This window comes from Salmo salar, chromosome ssa23 (genome assembly GCF_905237065.1).
Source record: "Salmo salar chromosome ssa23, Ssal_v3.1, whole genome shotgun sequence".
NCBI lineage: Eukaryota > Metazoa > Chordata > Actinopteri > Salmoniformes > Salmonidae > Salmo > Salmo salar.
In genome coordinates, this window is record NC_059464.1 from 50,090,211 (window position 1) to 50,117,710 (window position 27,500).

Below are 27,500 nucleotides of genomic sequence, written 5' to 3' on the forward strand. Positions count from 1 at the left end.
CATTCAAACTAACATCCAACCCTCTCCCAGTTTCCATGCATGATGAACAATGTAACAGTGAGGATGCGATCAGAGATAGAGGTCCTAGGGTTGGAGTTAGTTTACACCATGAGGACTGAGGAGGACAGAGAGGGATCGACTTCCCCATTTAAACCCTGACGAAGAGATAAGCGAGAGCCCCCCCCCCCTCCTCTCCTCCTCTTCATCGTTACAGAGACTCACGCAACAGTGACCATTCATCTTTTTGTTTCCTCCAAGACTGTCAGTGGGAAGACTCCCAATTTTTCAACCCTCTGGAATGGATCCGACTATTGATTTGTGAAGTGTACTAAGGCGACATCATGTCCCTAATATCCCCATTATAGACGTGTGGTCAGAGAAATGATATCTAGAGATGTTAGATCAAAGTATCCACTGTTGTGTCAAACCTGACCTGAGCTCTCTCTCTCTCTCTCTCTCTCTCTGTCTCTCTCTCTCTCTCTGTCTCTCTCTCTCTCTCTCTGTCTGTCTCTCTCTCTCTGTCTCTCTGTCTCTCTCTCTGTCTCTCTGTCTCTCTCTCTCTCTCTCTCTCTCTCTCTCTCTCTCTCTCTCTCTCTCTCTCTCTCTCTCTCTCTCTCTCTCTCTCTCTCTCTCTGTGGTGTGACTGAGAGACATGAGTCCTGCAGTCAGTCAGTCACCCAGGAACTCACCAGTGACCATGGTCACTATCTACTTCTGGATAGGACAGAGAGATCCCCAGGGAACCAGAGATGACTTAGTACCACTTGTACAAGTGTATCCCATCCAATTGGATCCCAAGCCCCAAACGGATAAACGCATGGTTATAATACTAAGATAATATTGTAATGGTTTCCTGATCAGCGATGTAAAACTTAGGATCAATATAAATTATTGACCAGAATACAGTTGTTTACTACGTGAAAGCATTTCTTCTTTCGAATCACGTGTCCGTTTACATTTGGTGACGACTGATTAAGTGATATTTTGTATTTATTATAATGTAATGAATTATTTATTTATTGTTTACACTAGTAACAAAACAAAAACACAAAAACAAAAAGTGAGCATGATCAAATGAAGAAAAGCCCCAATGTAAATAATAACATGATTTATCAGGTGTGATCAGGTGTGCAACATTCTGAAATTGTTCTAGTCTGATTTACCAGTCCGTTTTGTGTTAACGTTCTACTCCACGTCATGCCAAACACGACACCGAGTAAAAAAGGAGTGGAATGTTTGCACAAAACAGGTTCTGTATTTCAGGCTATAAATGTACTCTTGTTACGAGTTCCAGTTGCAGATGAAAGGTGTTCCTGAATGTGTGAAACTGAAACCAGACTGAATGCTTTACTGTAGCCTCACTAGGAAACAAACAGAAACCAAGAAGAAAAAAAGGGAGGGACCTATCACAATTTGTCCAATAGAAACTCCTGATCGAGTTCCAATGAAACAGGAAGTATGATGGTTTTTCCAGGCTTCTTCTTCTCTGCTTTACACCCTGAAAAACCGGATGCTTCTGTTTGTTTTCTGCTCGGTAACCCCCATTGAGGGTGGTGAAGTCGTTTTCCATTTCGGGAAAAAAACGTTTTGGAACTGTTTACTACGGTGTGTACTAATGAATACACCCCTGGTGAAAACTTGAAGTGAAACAGCAATGAAATGTATGAAAATGAGCCAGGCTAACAAACAAAGCCTTAAACAATGTGATGATTGCATTGGGAATAATGTGTAAAAAAAAATATATATATATATATATATATATATATATATATATATTTATAATTTTGTTTTGTGATGATAATATTTTACTTTTATCTAATAGATTTAACCTTATAGATCTTTAGTTTTTTTCTAAAGTTATCTGATCGGGTAAGATAAAATGCATAGAAATAGAATGAATAGAACAGCCGTATCGTTGACTTGAATGGGGACGCCCGTTCTATTTGTTATATTTCTATGCGTTTATCCCTATCCGATCAGATCACTTTTGAAAAACTGGGGCCTGGCGGTCCACTGTACAGTACCAGCTAAAAGGGGAGACCAGAGATCACATACACGGATCAACTAAGGAGCGACATCCACAATTCATTTTTACAAAAGACAATATTTTTGACCAAATGTCATAGGATTATATAATATGGTCTTTGTTGTAGTATATGATGTATGTTTGATATTTTGTAAAATGTTCTCTTAACAATTGGATCCATCTGAAAAGGGGAGCAGAATTTAACACAGGATCATTTAATAAATCAGGATGAAATGTTTAGGAAAAACTGGGTCCAGATGACGATTCCCTTTGTAGTGTTCAACCAGGGCCCATATGGATACATAGTAGTGCACTAAATAGGACATTTGGGACTCAGCTATTTGGGACTCAGCCACAGACAGAATTTTAGTAATAGGACAGTATGACATTATCTCCAGCCAGTGTATTGATCAGTAATAGGACAGTAGAACATTATCTCCAGCCAGTGTATTGATCAGTAATAGGACAGTATGTCATTATCTCCAGCCAGTGTTGATCAGTAATAGGACTGTATGTCATTATCTCCAGCCAGTGTTGATCAATAATAGGACAGTATGTCATTATCTCCAGCCAGTGTGTTGATCAGTAATAGGACAGTATGACATTATCTCCAGCCAGTGTATTGATCAGTAATAGGACAGTATGTCATTATCTCCAGCCAGTGTGTTGATCAGTAATAGGACAGTATGACATTATCTCCAGCCAGTGTATTGATCAGTAATAGGACAGTAGAACATTATCTCCAGCCAGTGTATTGATCAGTAATAGGACAGTATGTCATTATCTCCAGCCAGTGTTGATCAGTAATAGGACTGTATGTCATTATCTCCAGCCAGTGTTGATCAATAATAGGACAGTATGTCATTATCTCCAGCCAGTGTATTGATCAGTAATAGGACAGTATGTCATTATCTCCAGCCAGTGTTGATCAATAATAGGACAGTATGTCATTATCTCCAGCCAGTGTGTTGATCAGTAATAGGACAGTATTTCATTATCTCCAGCCAGATGTATTGATCAGTAATAGGACAGTTGGTCATTATCTCCAGCCAGTGTATTGATCAGTAATAGGGACAGTATGTCATTATCTCCAGCCAGTGTATTGATCAGTAATAGGACAGTAGGTCATTATCTCCAGCCAGTGTATTGATCAGTAATAGGACAGTATGTCATTATCTCCAGCCAGTGTATTGATCAGTAATAGGGACAGTATGTCATTATCTCCAGCCAGTGTATTGATCAGTAATAGGACAGTAGGTCATTATCTCCAGCCAGTGTATTGATCAGTAATAGGACAGTATAACATTATCTCCAGCCAGTGTATTGATCAGTAATAGGGACAGTATGTCATTATCTCCAGCCAGTGTATTGATCAGTAATAGGACTGTAGGTCATTATCTCCAGCCAGTGTGTTGATCAGTAATAGGACAGTATGACATTATCTCCAGCCAGTGTATTGATCAGTAATAGGACAGTAGAACATTATCTCCAGCCAGTGTATTGATCAGTAATAGGACAGTATGTCATTATCTCCAGCCATATGTTGATAATATGACTGACTTATTCTTAAATAGAAGCTTTACTTGACATTGCTGTTATCTACATTCTACTTGACGTTTTAGTATATAAATTACTAATTAAATGCTGCCGTCATGATAATATATTCACCATAGACGTGTTGCCTAGTTCCTAAAACCATGCAAGACATGCAAATAACATACTGGACATTTATATTTTTGGGGTATCAGATTAAGATTAGACAAACAGGTTTCCATCCAATTGGCGACAGGTTTTTAAATGTGAACATTGTGCATTTTTCCACCAAACAGACTTGTTGCAGATAAATACATTTAAAAAAAATCAGTGTGTGATGATGCAATGTGCACAAAATGTAATTTTTGTTTTAATTTTTCATGTACTGAATAAAAAAAAAAATTGAGTGTTTTAACTGTACAGATAATTTTGTCACAAAAAGTGTTTTGTTAAGTACTCTGGTCTTGTTATCCCACGATGTCGAACAAACAAATGATCTGTGGGCATTTATAAAATTGTACCGACACTTCCTGTTTCCATCACAGATGTGGTGAGATTATTTTTTCAAAAATAAGGTATGACTTTACGAAGTGGATGAGACCTTTAAACTCAGAGGTAAGTTTATTTATTAATTGTAATTAGTGGACAGAGAGAACAGTTTCATTATAAACAAAACAAATAACAACAACAACAACAAAATCACAGTACAGCATGAATGAAAAAATAAAAACAGTGGTGCCGAGGACGCATAAAGTGAAAGATCATTGACATTAAAAAAAAAAAATCACACAACAGCAATAGTTAAGGGGACTACATAAACCGAGCAAAGCTAGCCTGTTCCAAAGCTAAAGCTAGCCTGCTCCAAAGCTAAAGCTAGCCTGATCCAAAGCTAAAGCTAGCCTGCTCCAAAGCTAAAGCTAGCCTGATCCAAAGCTAAAGCTAGCCTGATCCAAAGCTAAAGCTAGCCTGATCCAAAGCTAAAGCTAGCCTGCTCCAAAGCTAAAGCTAGCCTGATCCAAAGCTAAAGCTAGCCTGCTCCAAAGCTAAAGCTAGCCTGCTAAAAAGCTAAAGCTAGCCTGATCCAAAGCTAAAGCTAGCCTGCTCCAAAGCTAAAGCTAGCCTGCTCCAAAGCTAAAGCTAGCCTGATCCAAAGCTAAAGCTAGCCTGATCCAAAGCAGTGTATTACATAGAGAATAGGATGCCCTTTGTGACACAGCCTTCTGTAACCGTAACATCCCTGCCAGACACACACACAGGGACCAGTGTCCCAACTGGCAACCTATCCACTAATAAAAAAGTGCACTACTTTCAACCCCTATGTGCCATTTGACCTCTTAAAAAAAGAAGGGTTAGTGTTCAGTAGGCCACACCGTAGCAAAAAATGTTTTAACAACAGGGAAAATATACATTAGTGTTTGTTATTGGACTACTAGTGCAGGTAGTTTTAAATCAGGTTTCTTCTGTTTCGTCCCTAATGAACACATCCCAGGTCATCACAGTACGATACAAGGCTGCAGTCATTCCAGGACAGGTAAATGTGTCAGAAGCCTAAACATTCAGGTCGTTCATGTTACCAGTCATGGTGGTGGTCCATAATAGCATATCAATAACAGCATGCTAATTTGTCATTCATTATCACGGAAGCAGTGCAGACTAATTTCTAACGCTATCCGTTTGATAAATGGGTTGTTTTAAAATTCAGTGCAAAACAGACACTATTTTATGTGAAGTGGGTTTTTAATGACGTTAATCTGGTCTAACTCCAGACAGTGGGTTATTAACGCCGTTAATCTGGTGTAACCCCAGACAGTGGGTTATTAATCTGGTCTAACTCCAGACAGTGGGTTGTTAATGACGTTAATCTGGTCTAACTCCAGACAGTGGGTTATTAATCTGGTCTAACTCCAGACAGTGGGTTATTAATCTGGTCTAACTCCAGACAGTGGGTTATTAATCTGGTCTAACTCCAGACAGTGGGTTATTAATGACGTTAATCTGGTCTAACCCCAGACAGTGGGTTATTAATCTGGTCTAACTCCAGACAGTGGGTTATTAATGACGTTAATCTGGTCTAACTCCAGACACTGGGTTATTAATGATGTTAATCTGGTCTAACCCCAGACAGTGGGTTGTTAATGGCGTTAATCTGGTCTAACTCCAGACACTGGGTTATTAATGATGTTAATCTGGTCTAACCCCAGACAGTGGGTTGTTAATGGCGTTAATCTGGTCTAACTCCAGACAGTGGGTTATTAATGACGTTAATCTGGTCTAACCCCAGACAGTGGGTTATTAATGACGTTAATCTGGTTTTACTCCAGACAGTGGGTTATTAATGACGTTAATCTGGTCTAATTCCAGACAGTGGGTTTTTAATGACGTTAATCTGGTCTAACTCCAGACACTGGGTTATTAATGATGTTAATCTGGTCTAACCCCAGACAGTGGGTTGTTAATGGCGTTAATCTGGTCTAACTCCAGACAGTGGGTTATTAATGACGTTAATCTGGTCTAACTCCAGACAGTGGGTTATTAACGCCGTTAATCTGGTCTAACTCCAGACAGTGGGTTATTAATGACGTTAATCTGGTCTAACTCCAGACAGTGGGTTATTAATGCCGTTAATCTGGTCTAACCCCAGACAGTGGGTTATTAATGACGTTAATCTGGTCTAACTCCAGACAGTGGGTTGTTAATCTGGTCTAATTCCAGATGGGTTATTAATGACGTTAATCTGGTCTAACTCCAGACAGTGGGTTATTAATGCCGTTAATCTGGTCTAACCCCAGACAGTGGGTTATTAACGCCGTTAATCTGGTCTAACTCCAGACAGTGGGTTGTTAATCTGGTCTAATTCCAGATGGGTTATTAACGCCGTTAATCTGGTCTAACTCCAGACAGTGGGTTGTTAATCTGGTCTAAGGTCTAACTCCAGACAGAGGCATATTAATGACGTTAATCTGGTCTAACTCCAGACAGTGGGTTATTAATGTCGTTAATCTGGTCTAACTCCAGACAGTGGGATATTAATCTGGTCTAACCCCAGACAGTGAGTTGTTAATCTGGTCTAACTCCAGACAGTGAGTTATTAATCTGGTCTAACCCCAGACAGTGGGTTATTAATGACGTTAATCTGGTCTAACTCCAGACAGTGGGATATTAATCTGGTCTAACCCCAGACAGTGGGTTATTAATGACGTTAATCTGGTCTAACTCCAGACAGTGGGTTATTAACGCCGTTAATCTGGTCTAACTCCAGACAGTGGGTTATTAATGACGTTAATCTGGTCTAACTCCAGACAGTGGGTTGTTAATCTGGTCTAATTCCAGAAGTGGGTTATTAATGCCGTTAATCTGGTCTAACTCCAGACAGTGGGTTGTTAATCTGGTCTAACTCCAGACAGTGGGTTATTAATGACGTTAATCTGGTCTAATTCCAGACAGTGGGTTATTAATCTGGTCTAACTCCAGACAGTGGGTTATTAATGACGTTAATCTGGTCTAATTCCAGACAGTGGGTTATTAATGCCGTTAATCTGGTCTAATTCCAGATGGGTTATTAACGCCGTTAATCTGGTCTAACTCCAGACAGTGGGTTATTAATCTGGTCTAATTCCAGATGGGTTATTAATGCCGTTATCTGGTCTAACTCCAGACAGTGGGTTATTAATGCCGTTAATCTGGTCTAACTCCAGACAGTGGGTTATTAACGCTGTTAATCTGGTCTAATTCCAGATGGGTTATTAACGCCGTTAATCTGGTCTAACTCCAGACAGTGGGTTATTAATCTGGTCTAATTCCAGATGGGTTATTAATGCCGTTATCTGGTCTAACTCCAGACAGTGGGTTATTAACGCTGTTAATCTGGTCTAACTCCAGACAGTGGGTTATTAATCTGGTCTAACTCCAGACACTGGCTCCTACCCACACTACTATTACCCTGTAGACCAGTCCTGCTGTAGGCCGTGGTAAATTGTGTGATCTGCTTGACACGAGTTGCTTGGGGGAAACTGCAGCGCTCCTTGGCTACCTGCCAACCACCCTGATCACACGTACATTTTAAAAAGGGTAGGAACCTGTCCTGTCCACAAACTCTGAGAGATAGGAGAGCTGGGCTTGAAGAGAAGGGGAGGTGGCATCTGAAAACAATCTACAGACCAACCAACAAGTCATTCTACAATAAAGGCACTGAAACGAGTCACTACTCAAAGCATTAAGCCCCGAAACAAGTCACTACTCAAAGCATTAAGCCCCGAAACAAGTCACTACTCAAAGCATTAAGCCCCGAAACAAGTCACTACTCAAAGCATTAAGCCCCGAAACAAGTCACTGCTCAAAGCATTAAGCCCTGAAACAAGTCACTACTCAAAGCATTAAGCCCTGAAACAAGTCACTACTCAAAGCATTAAGCCCTGAAACAAGTCACTACTCAAAGCATTAAGCCCCGAAACAAGTCACTACTCAGTACTCAAAGCATTAAGCCCCGAAACAAGTCACTACTCAAAGCATTAAGCCCCGAAACAAGTCACTACTCAAAGCATTAAGCCCCGAAACAAGTCACTACTCAGTACTCAAAGCATTAAGCCCCGAAACAAGTCACTACTGAGTACTCAAAGCATTAAGCCCCGAAACAAGTCACTACTCAAAGCATTAAGCCCCGAAACAAGTCACTACTCAAAGCATTAAGCCCCGAAACAAGTCACTACTCAAAGCATTAAGCCCTGAAACAAGTCACTACTCAAAGCATTAAGCCCCGAAACAAGTCACTACTCAAAGCATTAAGCCCCGAAACAAGTCACTACTCAAAGCATTAAGCCCTGAAACAAGTCACTACTCAAAGCATTAAGCCCTGAAACAAGTCACTACTCAGTACTCAAAGCATTAAGCCCCGAAACAAGTCACTACTCAAAGCATTAAGCCCCGAAACAAGTCACTACTCAAAGCATTAAGCCCTGAAACAAGTCACTACTCAGTACTCAAAGCATTAAGCCCCGAAACAAGTCACTACTCAAAGCATTAAGCCCTGAAACAAGTCACTACTCAAAGCATTAAGCCCCGAAACAAGTCACTACTCAAAGCATTAAGCCCTGAAACAAGTCACTACTCAGTACTCAAAGCATTAAGCCCCGAAACAAGTCACTACTCAAAGCATTAAGCCCTGAAACAAGTCACTACTCAGTACTCAAAGCATTAAGCCCCGAAACAAGTCACTACTCAAAGCATTAAGCCCCGAAACAAGTAACTACTCAAAGCATTAAGCCCCGAAACAAGTCACTACTCAAAGCATTAAGCCCCGAAACAAGTCACTACTCAAAGCATTAAGCCCCGAAACAAGTCACTACTCAAAGCATTAAGCCCTGAAACAAGTCACTACTCAGTACTCAAAGGATTAAGCCCCGAAACAAGTCACTACTCAAAGCATTAAGCCCTGAAACAAGTCACTACTCAAAGCATTAAGCCCCGAAACAAGTCACTACTCAAAGCATTAAGCTCCGAAACAAGTCACTGCTGAGTACTCAAAGCATTAAGCCCCGAAACAAGTCAGTAGTCAAAGCAATAAGCCCCGAAACAAGTCACTACTGAAAGCATTAAGCCCTGAAACAAGTCACTACTCAGTACTCAAAGCATTAAGCCCTGAAACAAGTCACTACTCAGTACTCAAACCATTAAGCCCCGAAACAAGTCAGTACTCAAAGCATTAGGCACGACTCGGTACTCTCTCTTTCTGCTAACCATAAACCATGTTTTAGGATTAGCAGAAAGCAGGGGAGGTCAATTCCATTTCAATATCAGTCAATTCAGAAAGTAAACCAAATTCCAATTCCACATTTTCCTCATTGAAAAGCAATAAAGAGAATAGGATTTTGAATCGAAATCTCAGTTAACTTCCTGAATTGACGCCAACCCTGGCATAAACATGTTGTTTCAAACAAAACAGTCTAATGAATGAATCAATCTGAACAGGCACTGTGTTATGAGTCAGTCTCTAATGAATCAGTCTCTAATGAATCAGTCTCTAATGAATCAGTCTCTAATGAATCAGTCTCTAATGAATCAGTCTCTAATGAATCAGTCTCTAATGAATCAGTCTCTAATGAATCAGTCTCTAATGAATCAGTCTCTAATGAATCAGTCTGAACAGGCACTGCGTTATGAGTCTAGCTCTAATGAATCAGTCTCTAATGAATCAGTCTCTAATGAATCAGTCTGAACAGGCACTGCGTTATGAGTCTAGCTCTAATGAATCAGTCTCTAATGAATCAGTCTCTAATGAATCAGTCTGAACAGGCACTGCGTTATGAGTCTAGCTCTAATGAATCAGTCTCTAATGAATCAGTCTCTAATGAATCAGTCTGAACAGGCACTGCGTTATGAGTCTAGCTCTAATGAATCAGTCTCTAATGAATCAGTCTCTAATGAATCAGTCTCTAATGAATCAGTCTCTAATGAATCAGTCTGAACAGGCACTGCGTTATGAGTCTAGCTCTAATGAATCAGTCTCTAATGAATCAGTCTCTAATGAATCAGTCTCTAATGAATCAGTCTGAACAGGCACTGTGTTATGAGTCTAGCTCTAATGAATCAGTCTCTAATGAATCAGTCTCTAATGAATCAGTCTCTAATGAATCAGTCTCTAATGAATCAGTCTCTAATGAATCAGTCTGAACAGGCACTGTGTTATGAGTCTAGCTCTAATGAATCAGTCTCTAATGAATCAGTCTCTAATGAATCAGTCTGAACAGGCACTGTGTTATGAGTCTAGCTCTAATGAATCAGTCTCTAATGAATCAGTCTCTAATGAATCAGTCTGAACAGGCACTGCGTTATGAGTCTAGCTCTAATGAATCAGTCTCTAATGAATCAGTCTCTAATGAATCAGTCTGAACAGGCACTGCGTTATGAGTCTAGCTCTAATGAATCAGTCTCTAATGAATCAGTCTCTAATGAATCAGTCTGAACAGGCACTGCGTTATGAGTCTAGCTCTAATGAATCAGTCTCTAATGAATCAGTCTCTAATGAATCAGTCTCTAATGAATCAGTCTGAACAGGCACTGTGTTATGAGTCTAGCTCTAATGAATCAGTCTCTAATGAATCAGTCTCTAATGAATCAGTCTCTAATGAATCAGTCTCTAATGAATCAGTCTCTAATGAATCAGGCTCTAATGAATCAGTCTGAACAGGCACTGCGTTATGAGTCTAGCTCTAATGAATCAGTCTCTAATGAATCAGTCTCTAATGAATCAGTCTGAACAGGTACTGCGTTATGAGTCTAGCTCTAATGAATCAGTCTCTAATGAATCAGTCTCTAATGAATCAGTCTCTAATGAATCAGTCTGAACAGGCACTGCGTTATGAGTCTAGCTCTAATGAATCAGTCTCTAATGAATCAGTCTCTAATGAATCAGTCTGAACAGGCACTGCGTTATGAGTCTAGCTCTAATGAATCAGTCTCTAATGAATCAGTCTCTAATGAATCAGTCTCTAATGAATCAGTCTGAACAGGTACTGCGTTATGAGTCTAGCTCTAATGAATCAGTCTCTAATGAATCAGTCTCTAATGAATCAGTCTGAACAGGCACTGCGTTATGAGTCTAGCTCTAATGAATCAGTCTCTAATGAATCAGTCTCTAATGAATCAGTCTCTAATGAATCAGTCTGAACAGGCACTGCGTTATGAGTCTAGCTCTAATGAATCAGTCTCTAATGAATCAGTCTCTAATGAATCAGTCTCTAATGAATCAGTCTGAACAGGCACTGCGTTATGAGTCTAGCTCTAATGAATCAGTCTCTAATGAATCAGTCTCTAATGAATCAGTCTCTAATGAATCAGTCTGAACAGGCACTGCGTTATGAGTCTAGCTCTAATGAATCAGTCTCTAATGAATCAGTCTCTAATGAATCAGTCTGAACAGGTACTGCGTTATGAGTCTAGCTGTAGTCAGGTCTCTCCAGACAGTGGTTATGTATGTGCCATTACTTGGACTTGATTAGTTGACCCCTTGACACCAAGGTGAACCATGCTCATCCTGGTCCCACGTCCGTTTGTGCCGTCTTAGCAACTCCTATAAATCACATGAGAGTTGGCAAGACGACGACAAACAGAGCTGGGACTCAGGACTCAGGACCACGCTAGGCGTCAAAGACTAGTGGCGACGAGACGGTCTGCCACCATCCACCATCTATCAACACAAAGGAAAGTGCTTCACAGCTCAGATAGGGGTTATACAGCTACATGCTATTTCAGAACACCAAAAATGGATCATGAATCTCAGTGCTGGAGGATGAAAAACCTTGGAAATGTAGTTTGAACGTTTCAGGAATTATGCAACCCTTTTAATTGTAAATATTAGATTACTTGGATATTGTTGTCTATGTAGAGCACTGATCCCTAGCCTATCATCATTAGCATTACTACCACTGATCCCTAGCCTATCATCATTAGCATTACTACCACCGATCCCTAGCCTATCATCATTAGCATTATAGCATTACTAAACACTGATCTCTAGCCTATCACCATTAGCATTACTACCACTGATCCCTAGCCTATCATCATTAGCATTATAGCATTACTACCACTGATCCCTAGCCTTTCATCATTAGCATTACTACCACTGATCCCTAGCCTATCATCATTAGCATTATAGCATTACTACCACTGATCCCTAGCCTATCATCATTAGCATTACTACCACAGATCCCTAGCCTATCATCATATAGCATTACTACCACTGATCCCTAGCCTATCATCATGTAGCATTACTAACCACAGATCTCTAGCCTATCATCATTAGCATTACTACCACTGATCCCTAGCCTATCATCATTGGCATTATAGCATTACTACCACTGATCCCTAGCCTATCACCATTAGCATTACTACCACTGATCCCTAGCCTATCATCATTAGCATTATAGCATTACTACCACTGATCCCTAGCCTATCATCATTAGCATTACTACCACAGATCCCTAGCCTATCATCATTAGCATTACTACCACTGATCCCTAGCCTATCATCATTGGCATTATAGCATTACTAAACACTGATCTCTAGCCTATCACCATTAGCATTACTACCACTGATCCCTAGCCTATCATCATTAGCATTATAGCATTACTACCACTGATCCCTAGCCTATCATCATTAGCATTACTACCACTGATCCCTAGCCTATCATCATTAGCATTATAGCATTACTACCACTGATCCCTAGCCTATCATCATTAGCATTACTACCACTGATCCCTAGCCTATCATCATTAGCATTACTACCACTGATCCCTAGCCTATCATCATTAGCATTATAGCATTACTACCACTGATCCCTAGCCTATCATCATTAGCATTATAGCATTACTACCACTGATCCCTAGCCTATCATCATTAGCATTACTACCACTGATCCCTAGCCTATCATCATTAGCATTACTACCACTGATCCCTAGCCTATCATCATTAGCATTATAGCATTACTAAACACTGATCTCTAGCCTATCACCATTAGCATTACTACCACTGATCCCTAGCCTATCATCATTAGCATTATAGCATTACTACCACTGATCCCTAGCCTTTCATCATTAGCATTACTACCACTGATCCCTAGACTATCATCATTAGCATTATAGCATTACTACCACTGATCCCTAGCCTATCATCATTAGCATTACTACCACTGATCCCTAGCCTATCATCATTAGCATTACTACCACTGATCCCTAGCCTATCATCATTGGCATTATAGCATTACTAAACACTGATCTCTAGCCTATCACCATTAGCATTACTACCACTGATCCCTAGCCTATCATCATTAGCATTATAGCATTACTACCACTGATCCCTAGCCTATCATCATTAGCATTACTACCACTGATCCCTAGCCTATCATCATTAGCATTATAGCATTACTACCACTGATCCCTAGCCTATCATCATTAGCATTATAGCATTACTACCACTGATCCCTAGCCTATCATCATTAGCATTACTACCACTGATCCCTAGCCTATCAACATTAGCATTACTACCACTGATCCCTAGCCTATCATCATTAGCATTATAGCATTACTAAACACTGATCTCTAGCCTATCATCATTAGCATTACTACCACTGATCCCTAGCCTATCATCATTAGCATTATAGCATTACTACCACTGATCCCTAGCCTATCATCATTAGCATTACTACCACTGATCCCTAGCCTATCATCATTAGCATTACTACCACTGATCCCTAGCCTATCACCATTAGCATTATAGCATTACTAAACACTGATCCCTAGCCTATCACCATTAGCATTATAGCATTACTAAACACTGATCCCTAGCCTATCACCATTAGCATTACTACCACTGATCCCTAGCCTATGATCATTAGCATTACTACCACTGATCCCTAGCCTATCACCATTAGCATTATAGCATTACTACCACAGCGAGAGGACATCATCTAGTTATGCAGCACACCACCAGGCTCCCAAATGGTCCCTTAAGCTATTCCTTTTATAGTGCACTACTTCTGGTTAGGGTAAGGGCTCTGGTTAATAGTAGTGCACTATATCAGGGAATAGGGTGCCATTTGGGATTCACAACAGCCAGCCAGGGTAATGAGAGTACAGTGCAGTCAATTTGAAGCTTACAGGTGAACAAAACAAACCTCAAATTATTTAATAAAATAACACATAAAAAAAAAAATAATAATAAAAAAAAAATGTAAATCATATATTAAGACATTTCTGTGAAGATTCGTCCAGCGTTTGTCTGATTATTAAAACGTTGCTATATATAGATCCTTAAGGAACCAATGGGATCGGACACAGCTGTATAGTCCTGACTGGGGATCCTTAAGGAACCAATGGGATCGGACACAGCTGTATAGTCCTGACTGGGGATCCTTAAGGAACCAATGGGATCGGACACAGCTGTATAGTCCTGACTGGGGATCCTTAAGGAACCAATGGGATCGGACACAGCTGTATAGTCCTGACTGGGGATCCTTAAGGAACCAATGGGATCGGACACAGCTGTATAGTCCTGACTGGGGATCCTTAAGGAACCAATGGGATCGGACACAGCTGTATAGTCCTGACTGGGGTTCCTTAAGGAACCAATGGGATCGGACACAGCTGTATAGTCCTGACTGGGGATCCTTAAGGAACCAATGGGATCGGACACATGCTGTATAGTCCTGACTGGGGTTCCTTAAGGAACCAATGGGATCGGACACAGCTGTATAGTCCTGACTGGGGATCCTTAAGGAACCAATGGGATCGGACACAGCTGTATAGTCCTGACTGGGGATCCTTAAGGAACCAATGGGATCGGACACAGCTGTATAGTCCTGACTGGGGATCCTTAAGGAACCAATGAGAGCCTGGCCATGCAGCTGGGTCTCAGTATAGAGCCTGGCCATGCAGCTGGGTCTCAGTATAGAGCCTGGCCATGCAGCTGTGTCTCAGACAGACAGGACCAAAGCAGTCTTTTAGAAGGGGGTTTGGGGTCAAGGGAGTCAAGGGGGTCAAGGGGGTAGCAGGTGGTATAGGTGATGCTGTTAGATGCTCTGACAACACTGCATCTTTGGTTTATTCTCCGTCGGCTGCACCTGGATGTTGACCACGTTGTTGCTTGGCGACATGTTGTTGTCTTGCCGGTCTGACATCTGTTTCTGAGACACGATGCGGTAGATTTCTGCAGGGAGGGAGGGAGGGGGGGGGGGATGTGGAAGATAGGAGGGAGAGAGAGGAAGAGAAGAGAGACCGGAAGGAGAGAGAGAGAGGAAGAGAAGAGAGACCGGAAGGAGAGAGAGGAAGAGAGACAGGAGGGAGAGTGGAAGGAGAGAGAGGAAGAGAAGAGAGACAGGAGGGAGAGTGAGTGAGAGAGAGGGACAGATGGGGGTGAGAGAGGGAGAGACAGAGAGACAGGAGGAAGACAGGAGAGAGAGAGAGAGACAGGAGGGAGAGAGAGAGAGAGAGAGAGAGAGAGACAGGAGGGAGAGAGAGAGAGACAGGAGGGAGATTACAATGTTACTGCAGTACTTTACTCCCGGCTTAAACAGGAAATGATCTAACACAATCACCAGATTGAATCGGAAAGCGTTCCCTTTGAAACATTGATTTGACTACACTGTGTGTGTTAGTCCAGGCATGGCAGGGGCCACAGGAAGGGAGTTGATCCACTGCAGAACAGTGTCTTTTTCTTGATTCCTCATTACCAACTCCACTCAATCGTATCGCTCCACTCAATCATATCGCAGGAGAAGATCCAAGGTCCCTCCCATCTGACGATCTACTCCAGTTGAGTTTTGAGAAAGAGGCGAGGAGATCGGATGGAAGGAATCTCGTTAAGATGATTAAGGAAAGAACTCTGGGGCTGGTTCTGTCAGGTCTGTTAGAGGAAGTGGACTTCAGGAGAAGCCTCACGTCAATCCTCATCAAGGCCAGTTAGTTAGATCATCTGGCTCCCGGAACTCAGCTGTGATTCGGTATTCAGGAAGCTCATCTGGAACTCAGCTGTGATTCGGTATTCAGGAAGTTCATCTGGAACTCAGCTGTGATTCGGTATTCAGGAAGCTCATCTGGAACTCAGCTGTGATTCGGTATTCAGGAAGTTCATCTGGAACTCAGCTGTGATTCGGTATTCAGGAAGTTCATCTGGAACTCAGCTGTGATTCGGTATTCAGGAAGTTCATCTGGAACTCAGCTGTGATTCGGTATTCAGGAAGCTCATCTGGAACTCAGCTGTGATTCGGTATTCAGGAAGCTCATCTGGAACTCAGCTGTGATTCGGTATTCAGGAAGCTCATCTGGAACTCAGCTGTGATTCGGTATTCAGGAAGTTCATCTGGAACTCAGCTGTGATTCGGTATTCAGGAAGTTCATCTGGAACTCAGCTGTGATTCGGTATTCAGGAAGCTCATCTGGAACTCAGCTGTGATTCGGTATTCAGGAAGCTCATCTGGAACTCAGCTGTGATTCGGTATTCAGGAAGCTCATCTGGAACTCAGCTGTGATTCGGTATTCAGGAAGTTCATCTGGAACTCAGCTGTGATTCGGTATTCAGGAAGCTCATCTGGAACTCAGCTGTGATTCGGTATTCAGGAAGTTCATCTGGAACTCAGCTGTGATTCGGTATTCAGGAAGTTCATCTGGAACTCAGCTGTGATTCGGTATTCAGGAAGTTCATCTGGAACTCAGCTGTGATTCGGTATTCAGGAAGTTCATCTGGAACTCAGCTGTGATTCGGTATTCAGGAAGTTCATCTGGAACTCAGCTGTGATTCGGTATTCAGGAAGTTCATCTGGAACTCAGCTGTGATTCGGTATTCAGGAAGTTCATCTGGAACTCAGCTGTGATTCGGTATTCAGGAAGTTCATCTGGAACTCAGCTGTGATTCGGTATTCAGGAAGTTCATCTGGAACTCAGCTGTGATTCGGTATTCAGGAAGCTCATCTGGAACTCAGCTGTGAGTCGGGATTCAGGAATCTAATCTGGAACTCAGCTGTGATTCGGTATTCAGGAAGCTCATCTGGAACTCAGCTGTGATTCGGGATTCAGGAATCTAATCTGGAACTCAGCTGTGATTCGGTATTCAGGAAGTTCATCTGGAACTCAGCTGTGATTCGGTATTCAGGAAGCTCATCTGGAACTCAGCTGTGATTCGGGATTCAGGAATCTAATCTGGAACTCAGCTGTGATTCGGTATTCAGGAATCTAATCTGGAACTCAGCTGTGATTCGGGATTCAGGAATCTAATCTGGAACTCAGCTGTGATTCGGTATTCAGGAAGCTCATCTGGAACTCAGCTGTGATTCGGGATTCAGGAATCTAATCTGGAACTCAGCTGTGATTCGGTATTCAGGAAGCTCATCTGGAACTCAGCTGTGATTCGGTATTCAGGAAGTTCATCTGGAACTCAGCTGTGATTCGGTATTCAGGAAGTTCATCTGGAACTCAGCTGTGATTCGGTATTCAGGAAGTTCATCTGGAACTCAGCTGTGATTCGGTATTCAGGAAGTTCATCTGGAACTCAGCTGTGATTCGGTATTCAGGAAGTTCATCTGGAACTCAGCTGTGATTCGGTATTCAGGAAGTTCATCTGGAACTCAGCTGTGATTCGGTATTCAGGAAGCTCATCTGGAACTCAGCTGTGATTCGGTATTCAGGAAGTTCATCTGGAACTCAGCTGTGATTCGGTATTCAGGAAGCTCATCTGGAACTCAGCTGTGATTCGGTATTCAGGAAGTTCATCTGGAACTCAGCTGTGATTCGGTATTCAGGAAGTTCATCTGGAACTCAGCTGTGATTCGGTATTCAGGAAGTTCATCTGGAACTCAGCTGTGATTCGGTATTCAGGAAGCTCATCTGGAACTCAGCTGTGATTCGGTATTCAGGAAGTTCATCTGGAACTCAGCTGTGATTCGGTATTCAGGAAGTTCATCTGGAACTCAGCTGTGATTCGGTATTCAGGAAGTTCATCTGGAACTCAGCTGTGATTCGGTATTCAGGAAGCTCATCTGGAACTCAGCTGTGATTCGGGATTCAGGAATCTAATCTGGAACTCAGCTGTGATTCGGTATTCAGGAAGCTCATCTGGAACTCAGCTGTGATTCGGGATTCAGGAATCTAATCTGGAACTCAGCTGTGATTCGGTATTCAGGAAGTTCATCTGGAACTCAGCTGTGATTCGGTATTCAGGAAGCTCATCTGGAACTCAGCTGTGATTCGGGATTCAGGAATCTAATCTGGAACTCAGCTGTGATTCGGTATTCAGGAATCTAATCTGGAACTCAGCTGTGATTCGGGATTCAGGAATCTAATCTGGAACTCAGCTGTGATTCGGTATTCAGGAAGCTCATCTGGAACTCAGCTGTGATTCGGGATTCAGGAATCTAATCTGGAACTCAGCTGTGATTCGGTATTCAGGAAGCTCATCTGGAACTCAGCTGTGATTCGGGATTCAGGAATCTAATCTGGAACTCAGCTGTGATTCGGGATTCAGGAAGTTCATCTGGAACTCAGCTGTGATTCGGTATTCAGGAAGTTCATCTGGAACTCAGCTGTGATTCGATATTCAGGAAGTTCATCTGGAACTCAGCTGTGATTCGGTATTCAGGAAGTTTATCTGGAACTTAGCTGTGATTCGGTATTCAGGAAGTTCATCTGGAACTCAGCTGTGATTCGGTATTCAGGAAGCTCATCTGGAACTCAGCTGTGATTCGGTATTCAGGAAGCTCATCTGGAACTCAGCTGTGATTCGCTATTCAGGAAGTTTGGCGGAGATGATCGCCCTAACACACAACCACTGGTGTCGTCCCTCATTCTCTGGCCCGTGTTAAACCCTGTGCCATAATACAACATTTAAAATATAACGACTGTATTAAACCTTATAGAAAACAGTCTATGCACAGACAAGACAGAGGACCACTCACCAGTCAGAATGGTCTGGAAGGATGTCTCCACGTTAGTAGAATCCAGGGCTGAAGTCTCCAGGAAAGACAAACCGTTCTTCTCTGAGGGACAGAGGGAAACGGTAAACCATGTCAATCATCACAGCGTCAAGGTCTCCCCGCGACGTCGCAGAGACATTACAAAAGGTGAATAAGCAACCTGAACTGACCTGAACAAATACATCTGAAACCAGTCCAGGTTGGATCTGAAACCAGACCAGGTTGGATCTGAAACCAGTCCAGGTTGGATCTGAAACCAGTCCAGGTTGGATCTGAAACCAGTCCAGGTTGGATCTGAAACCAGTCCAGGTTGGATCTGAAACCAGACCAGGTTGGATCTGAAACCAGTCCAGGTTGCATCTGAAACCAGTCCAGGTTGCATCTGAAACCAGTCCAGGTTGGTTCTGAAACCAGTCCAGGTTGGTGCTGAAACCAGACCAGGTTGGTGCTGAAACCAGTCCAGGTTGGATCTGAAACCAGACCAGGTTGGTTCTGAAACCAGTCCAGGTTGGTGCTGAAACCAATCCAGGTTGGATCTGAAACCAGTCCAGGTTGGATCTGAAACCAGTCCAGGTTGGATCTGAAACCAGTCCAGGTTGGATCTGAAACCAGACCAGGTTGGATCTGAAACCAGTCCAGGTTGGATCTGAAACCAGTCCAGGTTGGTTCTGAAACCAGTCCAGGTTGCATCTGAAACCAGTCCAGGTTGGTTCTGAAACCAGACCAGGTTGGTGCTGAAACCAGTCCAGGTTGGATCTGAAACCAGTCCAGGTTGCATCTGAAACCAGTCCAGGTTGGATCTGAAACCAGACCAGTTTGGATCTGAAACCAGTCCAGGTTGGTGCTGAAACCAGACCAGGTTGGATCTGAAACCAGACCAGGTTGGATCTGAAACCAGTCCAGGTTGGTGCTGAAACCAGTCCAGGTTGGTTCTGAAACCAGTCCAGTTTGGATCTGAAACCAGTCCAGGTTGGATCTGAAACCAGTCCAGGTTGGTTCTGAAACCAGTCCAGGTTGGTGCTGAAACCAGACCAGGTTGGATCTGAAACCAGTCCAGGTTGGATCTGAAACCAGTCCAGGTTGCATCTGAAACCAGTCCAGGTTGGATCTGAAACCAGACCAGTTTGGATCTGAAACCAGTCCAGGTTGGATCTGAAACCAGTCCAGGTTGGTGCTGAAACCAGACCAGGTTGGATCTGAAACCAGTCCAGGTTGGATCTGAAACCAGTCCAGGTTGGTGCTGAAACCAGACCAGGTTGGTGCTGAAACCAGTCCAGGTTGGATCTGAAACCAGTCCAGGTTGGTGCTGAAACCAGTCCAGGTTGGTGCTGAAACCAGTCCAGGTTGGATCTGAAACCAGTCCAGGTTGGTGCTGAAACCAGTCCAGGTTGGATCTGAAACCAGTCCAGGTTGGATCTGAAACCAGTCCAAGTTGGATCTGAAACCAGACCAGGTTGGTGCTGAAACCAGACCAGTTTGGATCTGAAACCAGTCCAGGTTGGATCTGAAACCAGTCCAGGTTGGATCTGAAACCAGTCCAGGTTGGTGCTGAAACCAGTCCAGGTTGGATCTGAAACCAGTCCAGGTTGGTGCTGAAACCAGTCCAGGTTGGATCTGAAACCAGTCCAGGTTGGTGCTGAAACCAGTCCAGGTTGGATCTGAAACCAGTCCAGGTTGGTGCTGAAACCAATCCAGGTTGGATCTGAAACCAGTCCAGGTTGGTGCTGAAACCAGTCCAGGTTGGATCTGAAACCAGTCCAGGTTGGTGCTGAAACCAATCCAGGTTGGATCTGAAACCAGTCCAGGTTGCATCTGAAACCAGTCCAGGTTGGATCTGAAACCAGTCCAGGTTGGATCTGAAACCAGTCCAGGTTGGATCTGAAACCAGTCCAGGTTGGATCTGAAACCAGACCAGTTTGGATCTGAAACCAGACCAGTTTGGATCTGAAACCAGACCAGGTTGGATCTGAAACCAGACCAGGTTGGATCTGAAACCAGTCCAGGTTGGTTCTGAAACCAGACCAGGTTGGATCTGAAACCAGTCCAGGTTGGATCTGAACTGACCTGAACAAATACATCTGAAACCAGTCCAGGTTGGATCTGAAACCAGTCCAGGTTGGATCTGAAACCAGACCAGGTTGGATCTGAAACCAGTCCAGGTTGCATCTGAAACCAGACCAGTTTGGATCTGAAACCAGACCAGTTTGGATCTGAAACCAGACCAGGTTGGATCTGAACTGACCTGAACAAATACATCTGAAACCAGTCCAGGTTGGTTCTGAAACCAGTCCAGGTTGGATCTGAAACCAGTCCAGGTTGGATCTGAAACCAGTCCAGGTTGGATCTGAAACCAGACCAGGTTGGATCTGAAACCAGTCCAGGTTGGATCTGAACTGACCTGAACAAATACATCTGAAACCAGTCCAGGTTGGTTCTGAAACCAGTCCAGGTTGGATCTGAAACCAGACCAGGTTGGATCTGAAACCAGTCCAGGTTGGTGCTGAAACCAGTCCAGGTTGGATCTGAAACCAGTCCAGGTTGGATCTGAAACCAGTCCAGGTTGGATCTGAACTGACCTGAACAAATACATCTGAAACCAGTCCAGGTTGGTTCTGAAACCAGTCCAGGTTGGATCTGAAACCAGACCAGGTTGGATCTGAAACCAGTCCAGGTTGGATCTGAAACCAGTCCAGGTTGCATCTGAAACCAGACCAGGTTGGATCTGAAACCAGTCCAGGTTGGTTCTGAAACCAGTCCAGGTTGGATCTGAAACCAGTCCAGGTTGGATCTGAACTGACCTGAACAAATACATCTGAAACCAGTCCAGGTTGGTTCTGAAACCAGTCCAGGTTGGATCTGAAACCTGTCCAGGTTGGATCTGAAACCAGATCAGGTTGGATCTAAAACCAGTCCAGATTGGATCTGAAACCAGTCCAGGTTGGTTCTGTACTGACCTGCGAACGCCCGTGCCCCATCGGTGGGCACGGCCCTGAGGTGACGCAGGTCACTCTTGTTGCCGACCAGCATAATAACGATGTTGCTGTCAGCGTGGTCTCTCAGTTCCTTCAGCCAACGCTCCACGCTTTCATAGGTCAGGTGTTTGGCGATGTCGTAGACCAGAAGAGCCCCAACGGCACCGCGGTAATACCTGTGGACCAGAGAAGACGGTTCGAATCAAATTGGATTGGTCACATACATATATTTAGCAGTTAAGAGCAAACAAACGTGACATGCTTTCCTAGAAGAGCTGTTCATATTGGCTGTCAGCTACACGTGATACAATCATAGAATGTGTAATACCTGACGACATAGAGAGGGTTACGTTATTAAAACGCTGATCTATGTTAGTTGGACTGGTTCATTCTGATACTACATTATTAAAATACTACATTACTAAAATACTACATTATTAAAATACTACGTTATTAAAATACTACGTTATTAAAATACTACATTATTAAAATACTACATTATTAAAATACTGATCTATGTTAGTTGGACTGGTTCATTCTGATACTACATTATTAAAATACTACGTTATTAAAATACTACGTTATTAAAATACTACATTACTAAAATACTACGTTATTAAAATACTACATTATTAAATACTACGTTATTAAAATACTACATTATTAAAATACTACGTTATTAAAATACTACGTTATTAAAATACTATGTTATTAAAATACTACATTATTAAAATACTATGTTATTAAAATACTACATTATTAAATACTGATCTATGTTAGGTGGACTGGTTCATTCTGATACTACATTATTAAAATACTACATTACTAAAATACTACGTTATTAAAATACTACATTATTAAAATACTACATTACTAAAATACTACATTACTAAAATACTACATTATTAAAATACTACATTATTAAAATACTACGTTATTAAAATACTATGTTATTAAAATACTACATTATTAAAATACTGATCTATGTTAGGTGGACTGGTTCATTCTACGTTATTAAAATACTACATTATTAAAATACTGATCTATGTTAGGTGGACTGGTTCATTCTACGTTATTAAAATACTACATTATTAAATACTACATTATTAAATACTACATTATTAAAATACTACATTATTAAATACTACATTATTAAATACTACATTATTAAAATACTACATTATTAAAATACTACATTACTAAAATACTACATTACTAAAACACTAATCTAACTGACAGTACTGAGGCGATGGCTTTTTATCTCTTCTGTACTGCTGTGTCAGAACTAAGTGTTACGGAAATCTATGGTGTATGACAGGGACCATCAACTAGATTCAGCCGCGAGACGATTTTCTTTCTTATAGAGGGATGGTCAGGGGGGGCGGAACATAATTATCAATAATTTGTAGACTGCAAATTGACCGCAAGGAGCCCAAAACGGATAAAACATCTGACTAAAACATAATCATTTCAAACCTTCTTTACATTTGTATACAATCACATACTGTACATGTCTATTATACATGGGAATATTTTGGAACAGATTAACACAATGTAATAAAATACTGTAATAACACCAGCAATTGTATGTCCAGAATTATCCCTGGTGTATGTACTGTTACTGTGTAAATGATGTACAGTACCAGTCAAAAGTTTGGACACACCTACAAGCACCTACCCACTTCCAATATCAGATTAGAGCCATAATGGAGACATCTACCACCCCACTACCACTATCAGATTAGAGCCATAATGGAGACTAGACATCTATCACCCCACTACCACTATCAGATTAGAGCCATAATGGAGACATCTACCACCCCACTACCACTATCAGATTAGAGCCATAAGGGACACTAGGAATCTACCACCCCACTACCACTATCAGATTAGAGCCATAATGGAGACTAGACATCTACCACCCCACTACCACTATCAGATTAGAGCCATAATGGAGACTAGACATCTACCACCCCACTACCACTATCAGATTAGAGCCATAATGGAGACATCTACCACTATCAGATTAGAGCCATAATGGAGACATCTACCACTATCAGATTAGAGCCATAATGGAGACATCTACCACTATCAGATTAGAGACATAATGGAGACTAGACATCTACCAGCCCACTACCACTATCAGATTAGAGCCATAATGGAGACTAGACATCTACCACCCCACTACCACTATCAGATTAGAGCCATAATGGAGACATCTACCACCCCACTACCACTATCAGATTAGAGCCATAATGGAGACTAGACATCTACCACCCCACTACCACTATCAGATTAGAGCCATAATGGAGACATCTACCACTATCAGATTAGAGCCATAATGGAGACATCTACCACTATCAGATTAGAGACATAATGGAGACTAGACATCTACCAGCCCACTACCACTATCAGATTAGAGCCATAATGGAGACTAGACATCTACCACCCCACTACCACTATCAGATTAGAGCCATAATGGAGACATCTACCACCCCACTACCACTATCAGATTAGAGCCATAATGGAGACTAGACATCTACCACCCCACTACCACTATCAGATTAGAGCCATAATGGAGACTAGACATCTACCACCCCACTACCACTATCAGATTAGAGCCATAATGGAGACATCTACCACCCCACTACCACTATCAGATTAGATTAGAACCATAATGGAGACATCTACCACTATCAGATTAGAGCCATAATGGAGACATCTACCACTATCAGATTAGAGCCATAATGGAGACATCTACCACTATCAGATTAGAGCCATAATGGAGACATCTACCACCCCACTACCACTATCAGATCAGATTTTTTCAGATTAAAAAGGGGCAATCTGAATTTGCTGCATCCATTTTGGGATTTATAAATAAATATGATGATCAATAAACTAAATGTACCCGTTAATTCTTGAAGAAAATAAAACTTAATGAGCTCAGTTCAGCCGGTGTTCCCCGAAATATAAGCTTGTTTTACTCCAATGTTTGTAAACAATGTAAATGTAAACAAACACTGTATAGCCTCATAACATGGTTATAACTATAATGTTGATATCATGGATGGTTAGTCCTGTATAGTCTCATAACATGGTTATAACTATAATGTTGATATCATGGATGGTCAGTCCTGTACAGCCTCATAACATGGTTATAACTATAATGTTGATATCATGGATGGTTAGTCCTGTATAGCCTCATAACATGGTTATAACTATAATGTTGATATCATGGATGGTTAGTCCTGTATAGCCTCATAACATGGTTATAACTATAATGTTGATATCATGGATGGTTAGTCCTGTATAGCCTCATAACATGGTTATAACTATAATGTTGATATCATGGATGGTTAGTCCCGTATAGCCTCATAACATGGTTATAACTATAATGTTGATATCGTGGACGGTCAGTCCTGTATAGCCTCATAACATGGTTATAACTATAATGTAGATATCATGGATGGTCAGTCCTGTATAGCCTCATAACATGGTTATAACTATAATGTAGATATCATGGACGGTCAGTCCTGTATAGCCTCATAACATGGTTATAACTATAATGTTGATATCATGGATGGTTAGTCCTGTATAGCCTCATAACATGGATGGTCAGTCCTGTATAGCCTCATAACATGGTTATAACTATAATGTTGATATCGTGGATGGTCAGTCCTGTATAGCCTCATAACATGGTTATAACTATAATGTTGATATCATGGATGGTCAGTCCCGTATAGCCTCATAACATGGTTATAACTATAATGTTGATATCATGGATGGTTAGTCCCGTATAGCCTCATAACATGGTTATAACTATAATGTTGATATCATGGATGGTTAGTCCTGTATAGCCTCATAACATGGTTATAACTATAATGTTGATATCATGGATGGTCAGTCCCGTATAGCCTCATAACATGGTTATAACTATAATGTTGATATCATGGATGGTTAGTCCCGTATAGCCTCATAACATGGTTATAACTATAATGTTGATATCATGGATGGTCAGTCCTGTATAGCCTCATAACATGGTTATAACTATAATGTTGATATCATGGATGGTCAGTCCTGTATAGCCTCATAACATGGTTATAACTATAATGTTGATATCATGGATGGTTAGTCCTGTATAGCCTCATAACATGGTTATAACTATAATGTTGATATCATGGATGGTCAGTCCTGTATAGCCTCATAACATGGTTATAACTATAATGTTGATATCGTGGATGGTTAGTCCTGTATAGCCTCATAACATGGTTATAACTATAATGTTGATATCGTGGACGGTCAGTCCCGTATAGCCTCATAACATGGTTATAACTATAATGTTGATATCGTGGACGGTCAGTCCCGTATAGCCTCATAACATGGTTATAACTATAATGTTGATATCGTGGATGGTCAGTCCTGTATAGCATCATAACATGGTTATAACTATAATGTTGATATCGTGGATGGTCAGTCCTGTATAGCCTCATAACATGGTTATAACTATAATGTTGATATCGTGGATGGTCAGTCCTGTATAGCCTCATAACATGGTTATAACTATAATGTTGATATCGTGGATGGTCAGTCCTGTATAGCCTCATAACATGGTTATAACTATAATGTTGATATCGTGGATGGTCAGTCCTGTATAGCCTCATAACATGGTTATAACTATAATGTTGATATCATGGATGGTCAGTCCCGTATAGCCTCATAACATGGTTATAACTATAATGTTGATATCATGGATGGTCAGTCCCGTATAGCCTCATAACATGGTTATAACTATAATGTTGATATCATGGACGGTCAGTCCCGTATAGCCTCATAACATGGTTATAACTATAATGTTGATATCATGGATGGTCAGTCCCGTATAGCCTCATAACATGGTTATAACTATAATGTTGATATCATGGATGGTCAGTCCCGTATAGCCTCATAACATGGTTATAACTATAATGTTGATATCATGGATGGTCAGTCCCGTATAGCCTCATAACATGGTTATAACTATAATGTTGATATCATGGATGGTCAGTCCTGTATAGCCTCATAACATGGTTATAACTATAATGTTGATATCATGGATGGTCAGTCCTGTATAGCCTCATAACATGGTTATAACTATAATGTTGATATCATGGATGGTCAGTCCTGTATAGCCTCATAACATGGTTATAACTATAATGTTGATATCATGGACGGTCAGTCCCGTATAGCCTCATAACATGGTTATAACTATAATGTTGATATCATGGATGGTCAGTTCCGTATAGCCTCATAACATGGTTATAACTATAATGTTGATATCATGGATGGTCAGTCCTGTATAGCCTCATAACATGGTTATAACTATAATGTTGATATCATGGATGGTCAGTCCTGTATAGCCTCATAACATGGTTATAACTATAATGTTGATATCATGGACGGTCAGTCCTGTATAGCCTCATAACATGGTTATAACTATAATGTTGATATCATGGACGGTCAGTCCCGTATAGCC

At 41.5% G+C, this 27,500-nt stretch overlaps 2 protein-coding genes across 7 annotated transcripts in view; one reads left to right on the forward strand and one right to left on the reverse strand.

Moving 5' to 3' along the window:
* Window positions 1-494, forward strand: part of megf11 (multiple EGF-like-domains 11) — a 324,903-nt gene extending 324,409 nt beyond the window's left edge. The window contains exon 19 of the mRNA XM_045706373.1: window positions 1-494. This exon is cut by the window's left edge and continues 265 nt beyond it. The gene's annotated coding sequence lies outside the window, so the exon portion shown is untranslated.
* Window positions 495-4,154: 3,660 nt separating this feature from the next.
* Window positions 4,155-27,500, reverse strand: part of rab11a (RAB11a, member RAS oncogene family) — a 37,179-nt gene continuing 13,833 nt past the window's right edge. For 2 of the 6 annotated variants that reach the window (XM_045706119.1, XM_045706118.1), the window contains 3 exons: window positions 21,968-22,161; window positions 18,996-19,076; window positions 4,155-15,256 (listed from right to left, as the gene is read on the reverse strand). In XM_045706119.1, the coding sequence (XP_045562075.1) occupies window positions 15,120-15,256; window positions 18,996-19,076; window positions 21,968-22,161 (412 nt within the window). In that variant the 3' untranslated portion in view covers window positions 4,155-15,119. The remainder of the gene's footprint in view (window positions 15,257-18,995; window positions 19,077-21,967; window positions 22,162-27,500) is intronic. The other 4 variants (XR_006761484.1, XR_006761482.1, XR_006761483.1 and 1 more) reach the window with 4 other exon arrangements.